Source organism: Gorilla gorilla, chromosome 14 (assembly GCF_029281585.2).
Source record: "Gorilla gorilla gorilla isolate KB3781 chromosome 14, NHGRI_mGorGor1-v2.1_pri, whole genome shotgun sequence".
Lineage (NCBI taxonomy): Eukaryota > Metazoa > Chordata > Mammalia > Primates > Hominidae > Gorilla > Gorilla gorilla.
The window spans coordinates 55706653-55725988 of NC_073238.2; the positions used below are offsets into that span (position 1 = coordinate 55706653).

A 19336-nucleotide genomic window follows, 5' to 3' on the forward strand; every position below is an offset into this window, starting at 1 on the left:
CTAAGGCCACAATGCATGTACACCCTCTGATATTATTCGTTATATCCTCGGGGGATGTTACTCCTAATGTCACACAGGGTGTACTCCCTGTCGTATTATTCATAATATCCAAGGGGGATGTTATTTTTAATGTCACCGGGGGTGACATTACGCATTAAAAATGCGTATCCAATGCCTGTGATACTATTGCTAATATCCTAGGGGCATGCTCTTCCGAATGTCACATGGGGTGTACACCATGTGTGTACCCCTGCTGTGATATTATTCATAATATCCTAGGGGAATGTTACTCCTGATGACACAGGCGGTGTACACCATGTGTGTACCCCTCCTGTGTTATTATTCATAATATCCTAGGGGGATGTTTCTTTTAATGTCACAAAGAGTGTACAAAACCTCACAGGAGGTGTACACGTTGTGACGTTATCTGTAATACCCTAGAAGGATGTTACACCTAATATGTCACAGGAGTGTACACGCTTTGATGTTATTTATCATCTCATAGAGAGATATTACTTCAAATATCACAGTGGATGTACACACATAGTGTATACCCTGTGATAGCATTCATAATATCCTAGGGAGATACAACTCCTGATATCACAGTGCGTGTAGCCCGGGTGTGTACACCCTTGATATTAGTCGTAATATCCAGGGTAAATATTACTCCTCATATCACACAGTGTGCACACCCTGTGATATTTTTCATCCTACTTTAGGGAGATATTGCTTCTAATATCACAGTGGGTGTACCCCATGTGTGTATACTCCGTCACGGTATTTTTTATATCCTAGGGAGGTATTACTCCTAATATCACAGTGGATGTTCACCCTGTGTTATCATTCTTATTTGACTTTGCTGCCTTTTTAAACCCACACTACAAAGGAATGGAACAGATAAGATATTGAGATTAAACTGTACTGCCGTGCGGCGGCTGCAGGACACCTTTAATATCCCTGTTTCTCAGGCTGTAGACGAAGGGGTTCAGCATGGGGGTGACCACCGTGTACATCACTGAGGCCACTGCACCCTTTCTGGGGGAAGATGACACATCTGAACTGAGGTACCCTCCAATGCCTGTTCCATAAACTCAGCAAACAACTGACAGGTGAGACCCACAGGTGGAGAAGGCTTTATACTTCCCACCTGATGATGAAACCCTCAGAATGGAGGAAACAATTTTAGAGTAAGAGAAAAGGGTCCCTGAGATGGGAAGAAAACCAAATATGGCAGCAGGGAAATACACGATTATCTTATTGGTGAAGGTGTCACAACATGCAAGATGGGAGAGTTGAGAAGGGTCACAGAAGAAAGTAGGAATTTCCACATCCTTGAAGCAGGTCACTTGTAAGGCAATCAAGTTGTGTAGCTGGGAGTCTAAAAGACTGAGGACAGAAAAAAAAGACAACAAAACTAGGAAGCCACAGAAACACGGGTTCATGATGGCTGAATGATATAGAGGGTGACAGATGGCTACAAACCGGTCATAGGCCATCACACTCAGGAGCATGTCTCTCTTCCATGCCTCCAAAAATGGCAAAGAGAGACATCTGAGTCAGGCAGCCTGCATAGGAGATGACTCTGCTGTGAGACTGGATGTCCACAATCATCTTGGGGACCGTGGTGGAGGTGAAACCGATGTCAGGCAAGGACAGGTTGGGGAGGAAGAAGTACATGGGGATGTGGAGGTGGGAGTCAGGGCTGATGGCCAGGATGATGAGCAGGTTCCCCAGCACCATGACCAGGCACATGGACAGGAACAGCCCAGTGAGGACCGGCTGCCATTCTGGATCCTCTGTAGTTCTAGGAAGAGGAATATAGAGACATCTGTTAGATTCTGTGGGTCTGTAGAGATTGGACACCTTTTGCCTAGAAAAGAGGTTGAAAAATCGGAAACAAGTAAACCAACACCCAGCATCGTGTCTGCATTTTGGATAGAAGCAATTCACAAGTAATGTTTTCAGGTTTCAGAGCAATCCACACTCAGCAATATTTTGCAGTTCTGACAAACTCAAATGTCTTCTAATGCTTTCATCATTGATTTCTGTGTTATTCACTTCTTGTTGTACACACCTGTCTCAGAGACACTAGATTCAAGAATGTTCCAAGAACCAGATCATCATATATAACAAATTCGTATTTGCTAGAAAATACAGCCTATCTTTACCGAAGGAAACTATGTAATAAAACCATTCTCTTCACTTTAAGAAAAAGGTTATCCTAATTAAAGGAAATTAAGAACTCAAATGTTTTATTTTATTCCAATAGATTGATACAAATTCCCTTGATTTAGAACATCTGTAAACACTGTATAACTGCTGAGCCCATGCCATCTGGAAATGAAATTAAAGTTGATAGTTCATAAGCAGAAAATAGTTCCACAGGCCAGTTGGGTCCTAGTGATTTCATCATTATGTTTTCTGACTTTTCTCCTTCAAGAGAGTAATTACTTACTCAAATCGGTGGGTCTTGTTTTAAAATTCATGTAAGCTATAACTCCCGTCCTTAGCTTCGGTGGACTTAGACTTTTCATCAAAACCTTTGGCCTGACGCGGTGGCTCACGCCTGTGATCCCAGCACTTTGGGAGGCCGAGGAGGGCGTATCATGAGGTCAGGAGATCAAGACCATCCTGGCCAACATGGTGAAACCCCGCCTCTACTGAAAATACAAAAACTTCACCCAGTATGGCGGCGCGCTCCTGTAGTCCCAGCTACTCGGGAGGCTGAGGCAGGAGAATGGCTTGAATCTGGGAGGCAGAGGCTACAGTGAGCCGAGATCACACCACTGCACTCCAGCCTGGGCAACAAGAGCAAAATTCCATCTCAAAAAACAAAAAACCAAAAACACACGCTCTGTCACACTGACGTCACACTGATGACCGCCAATTTTTGTGAACCAAGGAAGTGTCAATTCAATAATTCACATAGATGTTTACTTTTGCTATCTCCTATGTGCCAAGCAAGATAGGGGCTCTGGGGAATCAGAAACAACAGAGACTCTTTTGTTCCTCTCACAATACTCAGTACTTACTGAGATAAGGACAAAAGAAAATGTCCTGTCTGGAATGCAAGGAAACCAGAACTTCAGGTCAGGGGATATTTCCGTTGAACTGTATGGAGTTTAAGCTTAAAATATTAACGAATGTATCTAAAATTCACTTTGCCTTGACTTTACCCATCCATCACATAGAGATCCTGCAGCGGGCACCCACGATCGGTTTCATCATCACTCACTTCCATTGGGTCAACTAGAAATCAACTCAGATGAGAGTGCTGAGTGTCAGAGGATGGACGTCTCACCCCTTGCCATACAGATAAGTAGAAACGGTGGTATTGAAAATTAATGGCCAGACTCTAAGTCCCGGGCACTATACCTGATGATCTCCCAACCCTCAAAATGTTGTGGGTTCTTTTTTGTTTTTGTTTTGAAATGGAGTCTCGTTCTGTTGCCCAGGCTGGAGTGCAGTGGAGTGATCTCGGCTCACTGCAACCTCCGCATCCCAGGTTCAAGCTATTCTCTTGCCTCAGCCTGCTGAGTAGCTGAGATTACAGGCGCCCGCCACTACGCCCGGCTCATTTTTTTTTTCTCTTTTTAGGAGAGACGGGGTTTCACCATGTTGGCCAGGCTGGTCTCGAACACCTGACCTTGTGATTCGCCTGCCTCAGCCTCCCAAAGTGCTGGGATTACAGGCGTGAGCCACCGCACCCAGCTTCCAAAAGTTTTCAACAGAGCTCAGAGGTCTTAACCACAGGCACATCTGAGGAGCATTTTTGAAATGATTTCCAGCTTCCTCAATAGGAATGGAAGCCAAACCCCGAATTGATGACTCCTTGGAGGAAGTCGAGAGCTGTAAGGAAAGCCAGGAACAGGGGCAAGGGAGAGATGCATCCCAAATGATGCTGTGCCAATTCTTTCTGGAATCTTTGATGTGATCTCAGATGCCGTTTCCATACTTGACACAGTGATTGTGGCACCCACTGGTCTAGCTGTGGTCTACAAGGAACCCCCAAAGGGAAGGGCACAGTGAGCAGGGGCGTCGGCCTGAGGGACAAGGATTGGAGAAGGCAGGTTGGATGCAGGGAGAGGACTGCCCAAATGCCATGTGTCTGGCCTTAGACTGCCTGGTTCAAATTGGGCTTCACTCTTTTTGACTTCATGATCTGGTACAAGCTATATGAAAATGTGTTGCTCCTTTTCTAGTCTGTAAAATCATCATGAAATGTGCACTAATAACTGGGCGACTACGCAGATGAAATGAAGCAAGCAGCATAGACCACAGAGCTCAGAGCCTGGCCTTTAGGAAGCCCTCAGTAAGGGTTCATGATGCCCTGGTGTCTGTCATCATCCTCTTTATCCTCATCATCACCTTCACCATCTTTTTGTTTTTCTCAGGGAATAGTTTAGAGGGACTCATTCCCTGCTATCATGGGTGAGGTGTCTATGAAAAGGACAACCAGTGGGGGAGGAAGGCGAAATTTTGAATAAGATTTCTGAGACCCCCCACCACAAGCAAGAACAGAATCTCCACAGTCAGCTGAGCTGACAGTTTGCACCTTGGTCTCCTCCCATCTCCCCACCGTACTGTCCTGTTTGTCCTGAGGATGAGGAAACAAAGCAAGCCTCTGTCTGTCCCTCAGGACTCACTGAACTGCCCTTCCCCTCTGCTGGGCCATGACCGTGGAGAACAGGTCCACTGTCCTCCCTGCGTGGCGCATGACGGAGGCTCAGACTCTGTCCTCAAGGCTGGCAAGAAGACAGGGTGAGACATGAGCCTCCTGATACAGGTGACGGGTGTGGAGCCCACAGGACTGGAACCTCACACTGCAGGGCTGGAGGCACAGACTGAGTATTGACTATTCTATGGCCTGGGGGGCTCAAGGCACAGAGCTCCTCATTAGCCAAAGTCGCCCAAGTTCCCCAATCTCTACAGATTTCCTCATAAGGATGCAGGAAGAAGAAGAGAAAAGTGAGTGTCCATAGAAGCTTTGGGGCTCTTCCTGTCATCAGGAGGAAGCTCGTGTGTATTATTCCCCTCTTTCTTTTCTTTTTAAAGATCCAGCTGCTTTCATTTTCATCTTTTACTATGGGAAAATAGACCACGTATCAATACTAAAAGTTATAAGTATATATGATTTCATCTAGAATGGCCAGTATAAACATTGACAATTTCCACTATTTTTCAGTTGACAGTTGAATGATATTAAGTACATTCACATTGTTTAGCAACCATCACCGCCATCATCTCCAGAACAGTTTTATCTTTCAAAATGGAAATTGCACCCATTCACCAGACTCTCTATTCCTCTCTCTCGCCCACCCCAGGGGCCACCATTCTAATTTGCAACTCTATGAGTTTAACTGCTCTAGACACTTGATAGAAGTGGAATCATACCGTGGTGAATTTTTTTTTTTTTTTTTGAGGCAGAGTTGTTCTCTGTGGCCCAGGCTGGAGTGCAGTGGCGTGATCTCGGCTCACTGCGACCTCCACCTCGTGGGTTCAAGCGATTCTTGTGTCTCAGTCTCCCGAGTAGCTGGAGTTACAGGCGTGCGCCACCACGCCCAGCTAGTTTTTGTATTTTTAATAGAGATGAGCTTTCACCATATTGACCAGGCTGCTCTTGAACTCCTGACCTTAAGTGATCTGCCTGCCTCAGCCCCCCAAAGTGCTGGGGTTACAGGTGCGAGCCACTGAGCCTGGTCGTGTTTATCCTTTTGGGATTTATTTATTTCACTGACGATAATGTCTTCAAGGTTCATCCATGTTGCAGCCTGTGTCAGAAGTGCCTGTCTGGTTTTTTGTTTTGTTTTGTTTGTTTTTGTTTCATTTTGTTTTGTTTTGTGTTTACATGGAGTCTCACTCTGTCACACAGGCTGGAGTGCAGTGGCGCAATCTGGGTTCACTGCAACCTCCGCCTCCCGGGTTCAAGGGATTCTTGTGCCTCAGCCTCCCGAGTAGCTGGGACTATAGGCACACGCCACCACGCTCGGCTAATTTTTTGCATTTTCAGTAGAGACAGGGTTTCACCAAGATGTCCAGGCTGGTCTTGAACTCCTGACCTCAGGTGATCCGCCCACCTCGATCTTCCAAGATGCTGGGATTACAGGCGTGAGCCACCGCACCGGCCAGAAGTGCCTGCCTTTTGAAGGCTGAATAGTCTTCCATTGTATGAATGCACTGCAGTGTGCTTTTTCGTTCATCTGTCCACGAACCCTCGGGTTGCTTCCACATTTTGGCTGTTGTGAATAATGCTGTTATGAATATGGGTGCACAAATCTCTCTTCCACTCCTGCCTTCTAATTCTTTTTGGTAGGTACCCATAAATGCAACTGCGGGAACATCTGATCATTCTGTTTCTAATTTTTTCAGTACACGCCATAGTACTTTCCCTGTTCCTTCACGGTTTTACATTCCTTCCAATCATATTCGAGCATTCCTGCTTCCCTCTAGTCTCACCAATGCTTGTTTGTTTATCATATCCATCCTAACGTGTGGTATCATATTCTTGGTTTGATTTGTGCTTCCCTATGATGAGTGATTTTGAACATCATCTTAGATGCTTATTGGCCATTGCTATATCTTCTTCAGGGACACGTCTACTCGAGTCTTCTGACCATTGTTAATGGGATGCTTTGGGTTTCTTGTTGTTTAGTTCTAGCTGTTCTTGACATATGATGGATATCAGCCTCTTTTCAGATAGATGATTTGCAAATATTTTTCCTAATCCATGGGTTATCTTTTCACTCAGTTCACAGTGTTTTTTGCTTCACAAAAGTGTCTGTCATTTAGATGTAATCCAAGGAATCTAATTTTCTTTCATTGCCTATGCTTTTGGGGTCATATCCCATAAAGCATTGCCCAATCCGATGTCATGAAAGTGTGGCCAATGTTTTCTTTTAGGCCTATGATACTTTTAGCACTTGGCGTTAGGTCTTTGATCCAGTTTGTGTTAATTTTTGCACCTGGTGTGACATAGGGTCCACCTTCATTCTTCTGCATGTGGAAATCAAGTTTCTTCAACACCATTTCTTGAAAAGGCTGCTTTTCCACCAATGAGCTTTCTTAGCACTCATGTTAAAAATCATTTGAACATATAGGTGAGAAGTTATTTCTGGGCTCAAAAACAAACAAACAACAACAGACAACAGATAAGGATACAGCATGGGCCGGGTGCAGTGGCTCACGCCTGTAATCCCAGCACTTTGAGAGGCCGAGGCGGGTGGATCAGGAGGTCAGGAGATCAAGACCATCCTGGCTAACACGATGAAACCCCGTCTCTACTAAAAATACAAAAAATTAGCCAGGTGTGGTGGTGGGTGCCTGTAGTCCCAGTTACTTGGGAGGCTGAGGCAGGAGAATGGCATGAACCCGGGAAGCAGAGCTTGCAGTGAGCCGAGATCACACCACTGCACTCCAGCCTGGGCAACAGAGCGAGACTCCATCTCAAAAACAAAACAAAAGAAAAACCATGTTGGCCAGGCGGTTCTCCAACTCCTGGACTCAAGTGATCCATGCGACTCCGCCTCCCAAAGTGCTGGGACTACAGGCCTGAGCCACCACACCTGGCCAAGGTTTCCTTTTTTCTTCCTACATAGAAGTGAGGACATGAAATATTTGTCATTCTGTGCCTGGCTTATTTCATTTAATATACAGACCTGCAATCTCATCCATTTTGTCTGCAGCGGAGAGGATTTTCTTCCTTTTTAGGCTGAATAATACTTCATTGGGTGTGTATACCACAGTTTCTTAATTGAAACAAATTTTTAAAGAGCAAATATTTTTAAAATGTCTCGGAATGTGAAGCTTCAGGGATACTCTGCCCATTTTATTCTTTTCTATTTCCCATCTTATGTATATGCAAGTGTATAACAAAGCAGCAATCAACATGTGCATAAATCTATAACTTCAACAAATGTAAAATGTAAATGCTAAGTGGTGGCTGGGCGCAGTCGCTCACGCCTGTAATCCCAGCACTTTGGGAAGCGGATGCGGGCAGATCACCTGAGGTCGGGAGTTCAAGACCAGCCTGACCAAAATGGAGAAACACCGTCTCTAATAAAAATACAAAAAAAAAAAAAAAAAATAGCCCGGCATGGTAGCGCATGCCTGTAATCCCAACTACTTGGAAGGCTGAGACAGGAGAATCGCTTGAATACAGGAGGCAGAGGTTGCAGTGTGCCGAGATCGTGCCATTGAACCCCAGCCTGGGCAACAAGAGTGAAACTCTGCCTCAAAAAAAAAAAGGAAAAGATAGAAATAGAAAATGCGAAATGGTAAGAAAAAACAGCCTAATAAACATTTTTATGGTGTTGATGGACAATGCATTTGAAGATAATATTTGAAGAAATCATATCACGATTAATTTCTCTTCTTACTCATTGGAGCTTGATGCCTCTAAAAACTTCGTCATTGGAACCACCTATGGTGCTGTAACAGAAAAAAAAAAAAAATCCACATACTCACACAGGTGCATGGAAATCAGAATCTTAGGTATTGAGACCCAGACCTCATCATTTGTAAGCTCCCCAGGTGATGGGACTCAAAGCCAAGATTGAGGACCGGTGACATGGATCTCTACACATAACCTGCCTAAATAGATTCTCTAGAAGCAGTTTATAGAGAAATTCCACATGAATTCCGGAAGAGGATATGAATTTGATGTAGAGTATGTCCTCACTTAACATTTTTGAAAGTCTCTTGGAAACTTCACCTTTAAGCAAAATTATGTATAGTGAAACCACTTATTCCTCATCAACATCATAACAACTTTGAACACACCGATGGTGTTGGAGGACCTGCTGTACACTGTTTCCATAAAGTCAATTTTCAGGGAATTCCAAAATGAAGTGAGGACTTTGTGTATATAAAAAGATGGTCGTGATTCCACCTGGATGACAGGGTTATAGCTCAGAAACTAAAGGAGGCCGCCTAGGCATAGAGGATTCTGTCATGAGGTTTCTGCTAAACAAAGGATCCCAGAATACTCACCCATTCCAGTTAAAGGCATAACGAAGAAAGCAATATTCACATAGGAAATGTGGAAAGGAATAAAAGCCATCAAGCAACAACAATAATGTGACTAAGGGGCAGGATTTGCAGATGTAGAGATTTAATGTGGTTGCCGTTTCTCACCCACACAAGAAAAAGGATGGAACAGATCATGAGATTCGACTGTTGTACTGCGCAGCCTCCGCAGGGCACTTTGAATGTCCCTGTTTCTCAGGCTGTAGATGAAAGCGTTCAGCATGGGGGTGACCACAGCGTACATCACTGACGCCACCACAGCATTCCTGGGGGGTGGTGCCACAGCTGAAGTCAGGTGCACGCCAATGCCTGTTCCATAAAATAAGCAAACAACTGCCAGGTGAGAGCCACAGGTTGCAAAGGCTTTATACTTCCCATCTGATGATGACATCCTTAGAATGGAGGGGACAATTTTATAGAAAGACAAAAGGATCCCTGAAATGGGAAGAAAACCAAACATAGTACTATCGAAATACATGAATATTCTATTGATGACACTGTCAGAACAGGCAAGGTTGAGAAGTTGAGATGGCTCACAGACAAAATTAGAGATTTCCACATTCTTGAAGAAGGTGAATTGTAACACAATCCAACTGTGCAGCTGGGAATCCAACAGGCTAAGGAAAAAGGACACCAAATGAAGAAGACACAGAGAGTGAGGATTCACAATGACTGGGTAGTGCAGAGGGCGACAGATGGCTACAAAGCAGTCATAGGCCATCACGGTCAGGAGCATGTCTTCTATACATGCAAAAATGACCAAGAAAGACATCTGTGTCAGGCAGCCCACATGAGAGATGACTCTGCTATGTGACTGCATGTCCACAGTCATCTTGGGAACCGTGGCCAAGGTGAAACCGAGGTCAGCCCAGCACAGGTTGGAGAGGAAGAAGTACATGGGGGTGTGGAGGTGGGAGTCAGGGTTGACAGCCAGGATGATGAGCAGGTTCCTCAGCACCGTGACCAGATACATGGACAGGGACAGGGACAGCAAAGCAAGGACCGGCTGCAGTTCTGGATCCCCTGAGAGTCCCAGGAGGAGGAATTCTCAGACACCTGTGAGACTCTGTGGCTCTGTGTGACTTGGACACCTTGAGAAGGAAAGAAGATTGGAAAAATAAAAGACAAAAACCAGCCCTTCATGCTGAATGCAAGCAATTCACAAGGAACATTTTCACACTTGCAGACCATACACCGCCAGCAATGTTTCTCAGTTGTGACAAATCCAAAAATCTCAGAATTATTACATGATTTACTTTTTTGCTATTCAACTCTTTCTGTACATACTACTTTAGAGAAAATCCACTGAAGAAGGTTAGAAGACCAAAACGTAATGTATAACAAATTCGTGATCTCAGTAAAATACGGCCCACTCTTTTCAGAAAAAATACAATGCAATGAAAATGTTCTTCTCTCTGGAAGAAAAAGATCTCAGTCTAATTGAAAGAAATTAAGAAGCCGTGAAATACATTCTATTTTATTCTGACACCGTGCTACAAATTCCTTTGATGTAGAATATGTAGAAGGACGATACAAGAGCTAGGACTGCATTATCTAAAAATGAAATCGAAACTTAAGAGTTCTTCATCGGAAGACCTTTTCACATGCCAGTTACTTTTCATATTTATTATCATCCTTAGGTTTTCTGACATCATTTCTTCATAAAAGTACATGCACCCTCAAATATGGGAGCTGTGTTTCCAAATTAATTGAATATATAACTCCTGGCCGAGTGCCATGGCTCACACCTGTAATCCCAGCACTTTGGGCGGCCGAGGCTGATGGATCACCTGAGGTCAGGAGTTCCAGACCAGCTTGGCCAACGTGGTGAAACCGCGTCTCCAGTGAAAATAAAAAGAAATTAGCCGGGCGTGGTGGCGGGTAATCCTAGCTACTTGGGAGGCTGAAGAAGGAGAATCCCTTAGAACCTGGAAGGCAGACATTGGACACCCTGTGATAGGATTTTTGATATCCTAGGGAGATATTGCTCCTGACAGCAGAGTGGGCGTACACCCTGTGATATTATTTGTAATATTCTAGAAAGATATTGCTCCTAATATCACAGTGGCTGTACACCCTGTCCTGTGATATTAATTGTAATATCCTACAGAGATATTACTCCTAATAATACAGTGGGTGTACACCCTATGATATTATTCATAATATATTACGGAGATACGACTCCTGATATCACAGTTAGTGTACACCATGTTTGCACACCCTGTGATCTTATTTGTAACAACTTAGAAAAATATTACAGCTAATATCAAAGTGGGTGTACACCCTGTGACGTTATTTCTTATCTACTAGGTAGATATTACTCCTAATATCACAGTGAGTGTAAACCATGTGTGTACAGACTGTGAAATTATTCGTAATACCCTAGGAAGATATTACTCCTAATATCACAGTGGGTGTACACCCAGTGATATTATTGGTGATCCCCTAGGGTGATACGATTCCTACTATTATGGTGGGTGTACACTCTGTGAGGTTGTTTGTAATGTCCTGGGAAGATATTACTCCTAATATCAAAGTGGATGTACACCACATGTGTACACTCTGTGATATAATTCGTGATATCCCAGAGAGATATTTCTCCTGATATCACAGTGGGTGTACACTCTGTGATATTACTTGTACTATCCTAGAGAGATATTGCTCCCAGTATCACAGTGGGTGTACACCCTGTGATATTATTCATAATATCGTAGAGAGATATTACCTCTAATATCACAGTTTCTGTACACCCTGTGGTATTATTCATCATATTCCAGGGAGATATTATCCCTAACATCACAGTGCGTGTACACCATGGGTGGACACCCTGTGATGTTATTGGTAATATCCTAGGGAGATATTACCCTTAATGTCACTGTGGGTGTACACCATGTGTGTACGAACTGAGATGTTACTCGTGACATCCTAGGGAGAAATTACACCTAGTGTTACAGTGGGTGTACACCATGTCTTTCTATTCTGTGATGCTATTCGTAATATCTTAGAAAGTTATTAGTCCTAGTGCCACAGTGGGTGTATACCATGTGTGTCCACTCTGTGATGTTATTCATATTATCCTAGGGAGATAGTTCTCATCACATCACTGTGTGTGTACATCATGTATGTACTCCCTGTGGTCTTATTGGTTATGTCCTGGGTTGATATTACACCTAATATCACCATGGGTGCACACCATAGGTGTACATTCTGTGATGTTATTAATAATATCCTAGGGAGATATCACTTCTTATGTCATAGTGGCTGTACAGCCTTGTGATATTCCTGGTAGTATCCTTGGGATGTATTACTCCTGTTATCACAGTGGGTGTACACCCTGTGATAGTATTTGTAATATCCTAGGGAGATATCACTGTATATCCTGTGGTATTATTTGTGACATTTGAGGGAGCTATTGAACTCTGGGGGAAAAGACAGAAAATATCAACAAGAAATCTTGCAATTATTAGAAGCAGTATGGAAACCCCACAAGGTGGCACTTATGCATTGCAAAGGACACCAGCGAGCTTCTACCTTGGTGGGTTTGGGGAATTCCCGTGTTGACTCAGAGGCTCGAAAAGCAGCATCTTTTCGATCCCCTTCCAGGCATCAGTCACAGCCTCTCTGCTCCCTCAAGCACCTGATCTTGGACCTACTTCTTCTAAAGTTTAGAAAAAAGGACTTTCTCCAGGTAGAGGGAAGGACAAGTGATGGAGGAAGGATGGAATCGGTTACCAGTTGGGAGAGTAGCTGTGCCACAGCTGCTGGGAGCTGCAGTTGTACTGGCTGTGCATGAAACCACCCATCTAGGTCAGGAGTCACTGGAAAAGTTGTTAGGCTGGTATTTCTACATCTCGGATTTGTCAGCCCTTGCCAAAATGGTGACGCAGCTGTGTGTTACCTGCCGACAGTATCATGCGAGGCAAGCCGTTCCGCCCAGCATAGAAACTTATGGAGCAGCCCCCTTTGAAGATCTCCAGGTAGACTTCACAGAGATGCCAAAGTGTGGAGGTAACAAGTATTTACTAGTCCTTTGGTGTACCTACTGTGGGTGGGTAGAGGCTTATCCAACACGAACTGAGAAAGTTCGTGAAGTAACCCATGTGCTTCTTCGAGATCTGATTCCTAGATTGGGACTGCCCTTCCGGATCGGCTCAGATAACGGGCCTGCGTTTGTGGCTGACTTGCTACAGAAGACGGCAAAGGTATTGGGGATCACACGGAAACTGCATGCTGACTACCAGCCTCAGAGTTCCGGAAAGGTGGAGCGGAAGAATTGGACTATCAAAAATAGTATTATTGTCTCCCCTGCTGGATATTAAAAACAACACCACAAGGGGCATCAAACCACCTGCTAAATTTGAGGGAATGTTATCCTCTCCCCCACCCCGCCCCCGGATATTACAGACAATAACACAGGGGTAATGTACACCCACTGCTTTATTGGGAGTAATATCATCCTCTCCCTTCTTGGATATCAGGAACAATATCACACTGTGCGTGTACGCCTGTCGCGAAATTCAATGGAAAGTCATCGTGTGCCTCCCTGGATATGACGAACAATATCACGGGGGATATACAACTTCTGAGATATTGGGAATGATATCATCCTCTCCCCTGTGGAAGTTAGGGACAATATCACAGGGGTAGTGTACACCCTCTGTGACGTTGGGACTAATATCATCCTCCTATCCCTGGATATTAAAAACCATATCACAAGGGGCATGTACACACACTTCGATATTGGTATGAATACCATCCTCTCCCTCTTTGGATATTCGGTGCAATATTTCAGGTGGGGTATACACCACCTGCAATACTGGAAGTAATATTATTTTCTCCCCCCTGGATATTAGAAACAATATCAGAGGGGGTGTGAACAACCCCTACGATATTCAGAGTAATATCATCGTCTCCCCTTGTGAATATAAAGAACAATATCATAAGGGGGGTGTACACCCCCTTTGATATTTGATATCATCCTCTTCCGCCCTGGATATTAGGAACAATATCAGGAAGGGATGTACAGACTCTGTGACATTTGCTGTCATATAATTTTCTCTCCCCTAGATATTAGGAAAAATGTCACTGGGGATGTGAACACCCCTGTGATATTGGGAGTAGTATCATCCTCTCCCCCCTTGCATATTAGGAACAATATCACAGGTGGGGTGTACTGCCTCTGAGATATTGGGAGTACAATGATCCTCTCTTCCCCTGGATATTAGGAAGGGTATCAGAGGGGGAGGGTGTACATTCCCTGCGGTATTCAATGTAATCTTATCCTCTCCCTCCCAGGGTATTAAGAACAATTACTGGAGGGCTGTACACCCCCTGCTATATTGCGAGTCATATCATCCTCTTTTGCTCTGGATATTAGGAACAATATCACAGGGTTGTGTACACCCCCTGCGCTATTGGGTGTAATATCATCCTCTCTCCCTCTGGTTATTAGGAAGATTTTCACAGGGCTGTGTACACCCCCTGGGATATTGGGAGTAATATCATCGTCTCCACCCAGGAAATTACTAACAAGGTCACGGGGGGATGTACTCCCCCTGCGATATTGGGAGTAATGTCGTTCTTCCAAAACCTGGATGTTAGCAACAAGATCACAGAGTGGGTGTACACACCCTGCGATATTGGAAGTAATATGATCCTCTCCCCACCTGGATATTGGGAAAATTTCACAGCACGGGTATACATTTCCTACGCTGTTGGGAGTAATATGATTCTTTTCCTTTCTGGATATTAGGAACAATATCACAGAGGTGGTGTACATTTAGTTTGATATTAGGAGTAATATCATCGTCTACCCGTTGGGACATTAGGAACAATATCCCATGGGGGTGTCCACCCTCTGCAATATTGGGAGTAATATCATCCTCTATTTCCCTGGATATTGGGCACAGTATCACAAAAGGTGTACAACCCCTGCGATATTGGGGGTAATATCATACTATCCTTCCCTGGATATTAGAAAACAATATTATCAGGGCTGAACACCCCCTGCGATAATGGGAGTAATATTTTCTCTTTCACATGCCATTAGGAACAATATCATCCTCTGCCCCCCAGAATATTACCAAGAATATCAAACAGGGGTGGCGTACACCCCCTGTGATATTGTGAGTAATATCATTCTCTCCACCTCTGGATATTAAGAACAATATCCCTGCAGGGGGTGGCACAAACCCAGTAATATTGGGGATGGTGTCATCCTCTCCTTTCCTGGATATTAGGAACAATATCACAGGGGGGTGTACACCTTCTGTGATATTGGAAGCAATATAATCCTCTCCCCCGCTGGATATTAGAAAAAATCACACATGATGTACACCCACTGTGACATTAGAAAGAATATTACAGGCTGTACACCCACTCTGACTTTAGTAGAAATATCTCCCTCAAATGCCACAAATAATATCACAGGGTACACAGTAATATCTCCCTAGGATATTACAAATACTATCACAGGGTGTACACCCACTATGATAGCAGGAGTAATACGTCCCAAGGATATTACCTATAATATCACAAGGCTGTACACCCACTGTGTACATACATGACGTACACCCACGTTGATGTTATGAGAACTATCTATCTAGGATAATACGAATAACATCACAGAGTATACACACATGGTATACACCCACTGTATTACACCCACTGTATTATTCTAGGAATAATAACTTTCTATGATATTACGAATAGCATCACAGAATAGAAACCCATTGTGTACACCCACTGTAACATTAGGCCTAATTTCTCCCTAGGATATTACGAGTAACATCTCAGCGTGTACACACATGGTGTACACCCACTGTGACATTAAGGGTAATATCCCCCTAGGATATTGCGAATAACATCACAGGGTGTTCACCCATGGTGTACACACACTGTAATAATAGGAATAATATCTCCCTAGGATATTATGAATAATATCACAGGGTGTTCACCCATGGTGTACACACACTGTAATAATAGGAATAATATCTCCCTAGGATATTATGAATAATATCACAGGGTATACAGAAACTGTGATATTAGAGGTAATATATCTCTAGGATATTATGAATAATATCACAGGGTGTACACCCACTGTGATACTGGGAACACCATCTCACTAGTATAGTATGAAGAATATCACAGAGTGTACACCCACTGTGATATTAGGAGAAATATCTCTCTGGGATATTATGAATTATATCACAGAGTGTACACACATGGTGTACATCCACGTTGATATTAGTAGTAATATCTTCCTAGGATATTACAAATAACATCACAGAGTGTACACCCACTGTAATATTAGGAATCGTATCTCCCTAGGTTATTACAAATAATATCACAGGGTGTACACCCACTGTGATATTAGGAGTAATATCTTCCTAGGGTATTATGAATAATTTCACAGTCTGTACACACATGGTTTACACTCACTGTGATATTAGGAGTAATATCTACCTAGTAGATAAGAAATAACATCACAGGGTGTACACCCACTTTGATATTAGCTGTAATATTTTTCTAAATTGTTACAAATAATACCACAGGGTGTACAAACATGGTGTACACTCACTGTGATATCAGGAGTCGTATCTCAATAACATATTATGAATAATATCATAGGGTGTACACCCACTGTATTATTAGGAGTAATATCTCTGTAGGTTATTACAATTAATATCACAGGGTGTACAGCCACTGTGATATTAGGAGCAATATTTTTCTAGGCTATTACAAATAATATCACAGAGTGCCCACTCTGCTGTCAGGAGCAATATCTCCCTAGGATATCAAAACTAATATCACAGGGTGTCCAATCTCTGCCTTCCAGGTTCTAAGGGATTCTCCTGCTTCAGCCTCCCGAGTAGCTACGGTTACCCGCCACCACGCCCGGCTAATTTTTTTTTGTTTTCACTAGAGACCGGGTTTCACCACGTTGGCTAGGCTGGTCTGGAACTCCTGACCTTAGGTGATCCATCAGCCTCGGCCTCCCAATGTGCTGGGATTACAGGTGTGAGCCATCGCGCTCGGCCAAGAGTTATATATTCAATTAATTTGGAAACACAGCTCCCATATTTGAGTGTGCGTGTACTTTTATGCAGAAATGATGTCAGAAAACCTGAGGATGATAATAAATATGAAAAGTAACTGGCATGTGAAAAGGTCTTCCAATTAAGAACTATAAGGTTCGATTTCATTTTTAGATAATGCGGTCCTAGCTGTTGTATCATTCTTTTAAATATTCTACCTCAAAGGAATTTGTAGCACGGTGTCAGAATAAAACAGAGTGTATTTCACTACTTCTTAATTTCTTTCAATTAGACTGAGATCTTTTTCTTCAAGAGAGAAGAACATTTTTATTGCATTTTATTTTTTCTGAAAAGAGTAGGCTGTATTTCACTGAGACCACAGATTTGCTGTATATTACGTTTTGGTCTTCTAACCTTCTTCAGTGGGTTTTCTCTAAAGTAGTATGTACAGAAAGAGTTGAATAGCAAAAAAGTAAATCATGTAATAATTCTGAGATTTTTGGGTTTGTCACACCTGAGAAATATTGCTGACGGTGTATGGTCCTCAAGTGTGAAAATGTTCCTTGTGAATTGCTTGCATCCAAAATAAACACACAGCATTAAGGGCTGGTTTTTATCTTTTATTTTTTCAATCTTCTTTTCTTCTCAATTTGTCCAAGTCACACGGAGCCACGGAATCTCACAGGTGTCTGAGAATTCCTTCTCCTGGGACTCTCAGAGGATCCAGAACTGCAGCCGGTCCTCACTGGGCTGTCCCTGTCCATGTACATGGTTATGGTGCTGAGGAACCTGCTCATCATCCTGGCTGTCAGCTCTGACTCCCACCTCCACACCCCCATGCGCTTCTTCCTCTCCAACCTGTCCTGAGCTGACATCGGTTTCATCTCGGCCACAGTTCCCAAGATGATTGTGGACATGCAGTCGCAAAGCAGAGTCATCTCTCATGCGGGCTGCCTGACACATATGTCTTTCTTGGTCCTTTTTGCATGTATAGAAGACATGCTCCTGACTGTGATGGCCTATGACCGATTTCTGGCCATGTGTCACCCCCTGCACTACCCAGTCATCGTGAATCCTCACCTCTGTGTCTTCTTAGTTTTGGTGTCCTTTTTCCTTAGCCTGTTGGATTCCCAGCTGCACAGTTGGATTGTGTTACAATTCACCTTCTTCAAGAATGTGGAAATCTCTAATTTTGTCGGTGACCCATCTCAACTTTTCAGCCTTGCCTGTTCTGACAGTGTCATCAATAGCATATTCATATATTTAGATAGTACTATGTTTGGTCTTCTTCCCATTTGATGGATCCTTTTGTTTTACTCTAACATTGTTCCCTCTGTTCTAAGGATGTCATCGTCAGATGGGAAGTATAAAGCCTTTGCAACCTGTGGCTCTCACCTGGCAGTTGTTTGCTTATTTTATGGAACAGGCATTGGCGTGCACCTGACTTCAGCTGTGGCACCACCCCCCAGGAATGCTGTGGTGGCGTCAGTGATGTACGCTGTGGTCACCCCCATGCTGAACCCTTTCATCTACAGCCTGAGAAACAGGGACATTCAAAGTGCCCTGCGGAGGCTGCGCAGTACAACAGTCGAATCTCATGATCTGTTCCATCCTTTTTCTTGTGTGGGTGAGAAACAGCAACCACATTAAATCTCTACATCTGCAAATCCTGCCGCTTAGTCACATTATTGTTGTTGCTTGATGGCTTTTATTCCTTTCCACATTTCCTATGTGAATATTGCTTTCTTCGTTATGCCTTTAACTGGAATGGGTGAGTATTCTGGGATCCTTTGTTTAGCAGAAACCTCATGACAGAATCCTCTATGCCTAGGCGGCCTCCTTTAGTTTCTGAGCAATAACCCTGTCATCCAGGTGGAATCACGACCATCTTTTTATATACACAAAGTCCTCACTTCATTTTGGAATTCCCTGAAAACTGACTTTATGGAAACAATATACAGCAGGTCCTCCAACACCATCGGTGTGTTCAAAGTTGTTATGATGTTGATGAGGAATAAGTGGTTTCACTATACATAATTTTGCTTAAAGGTGAAGTTTCCAAGAGACTTTCAAAGACGTTAAGTGAGGACATACTCTACATCAAATTCATATCCTCTTCCAGAGTTCATGTGGAATTTCTCTATAAACTGCTTCTGGAGAATCTATTTAGGCAGGTTATGTGTAGAGATCCATGTTACCGGTCCTCAATCTTGTCTTTGAATCAAATCACCCGGGGAGCTTACAAATGATGAGGCCTGGGTCTCATTACCTGAGAT

General features: G+C 43.4%; 1 protein-coding gene and 2 pseudogenes across 1 annotated transcript; 1 reads left to right on the forward strand and 2 right to left on the reverse strand.

Moving 5' to 3' along the window:
• Window positions 1-1091: 1091 nt before the first annotated feature.
• Window positions 1092-1791, reverse strand: LOC115930438 (olfactory receptor 7E24-like; annotated as a pseudogene).
• Window positions 1792-9109: 7318 nt separating this feature from the next.
• Window positions 9110-10114, reverse strand: LOC115930437 (olfactory receptor 7E24-like). Its single transcript, XM_031001402.2, has one exon. The coding sequence runs from the start codon at window positions 9995-9997 to the stop codon at window positions 9110-9112; it is 888 nt and encodes a 295-aa protein (XP_030857262.2). The 5' UTR covers window positions 9998-10114.
• Window positions 10115-14563: 4449 nt separating this feature from the next.
• LOC115930414 (olfactory receptor 7E24-like) lies at window positions 14564-18710 on the forward strand (annotated as a pseudogene).
• The last annotated feature ends 626 nt before the right edge of the window (window positions 18711-19336 follow it).

Excerpts from the sequence above, each read along its gene's own strand:
- LOC115930437 (XM_031001402.2), bottom strand. The coding sequence starts at position 9,997 with ATGTATCTGGTCACGGTGCTGAGGAACCTGCTCATCATCCTGGCTGTC.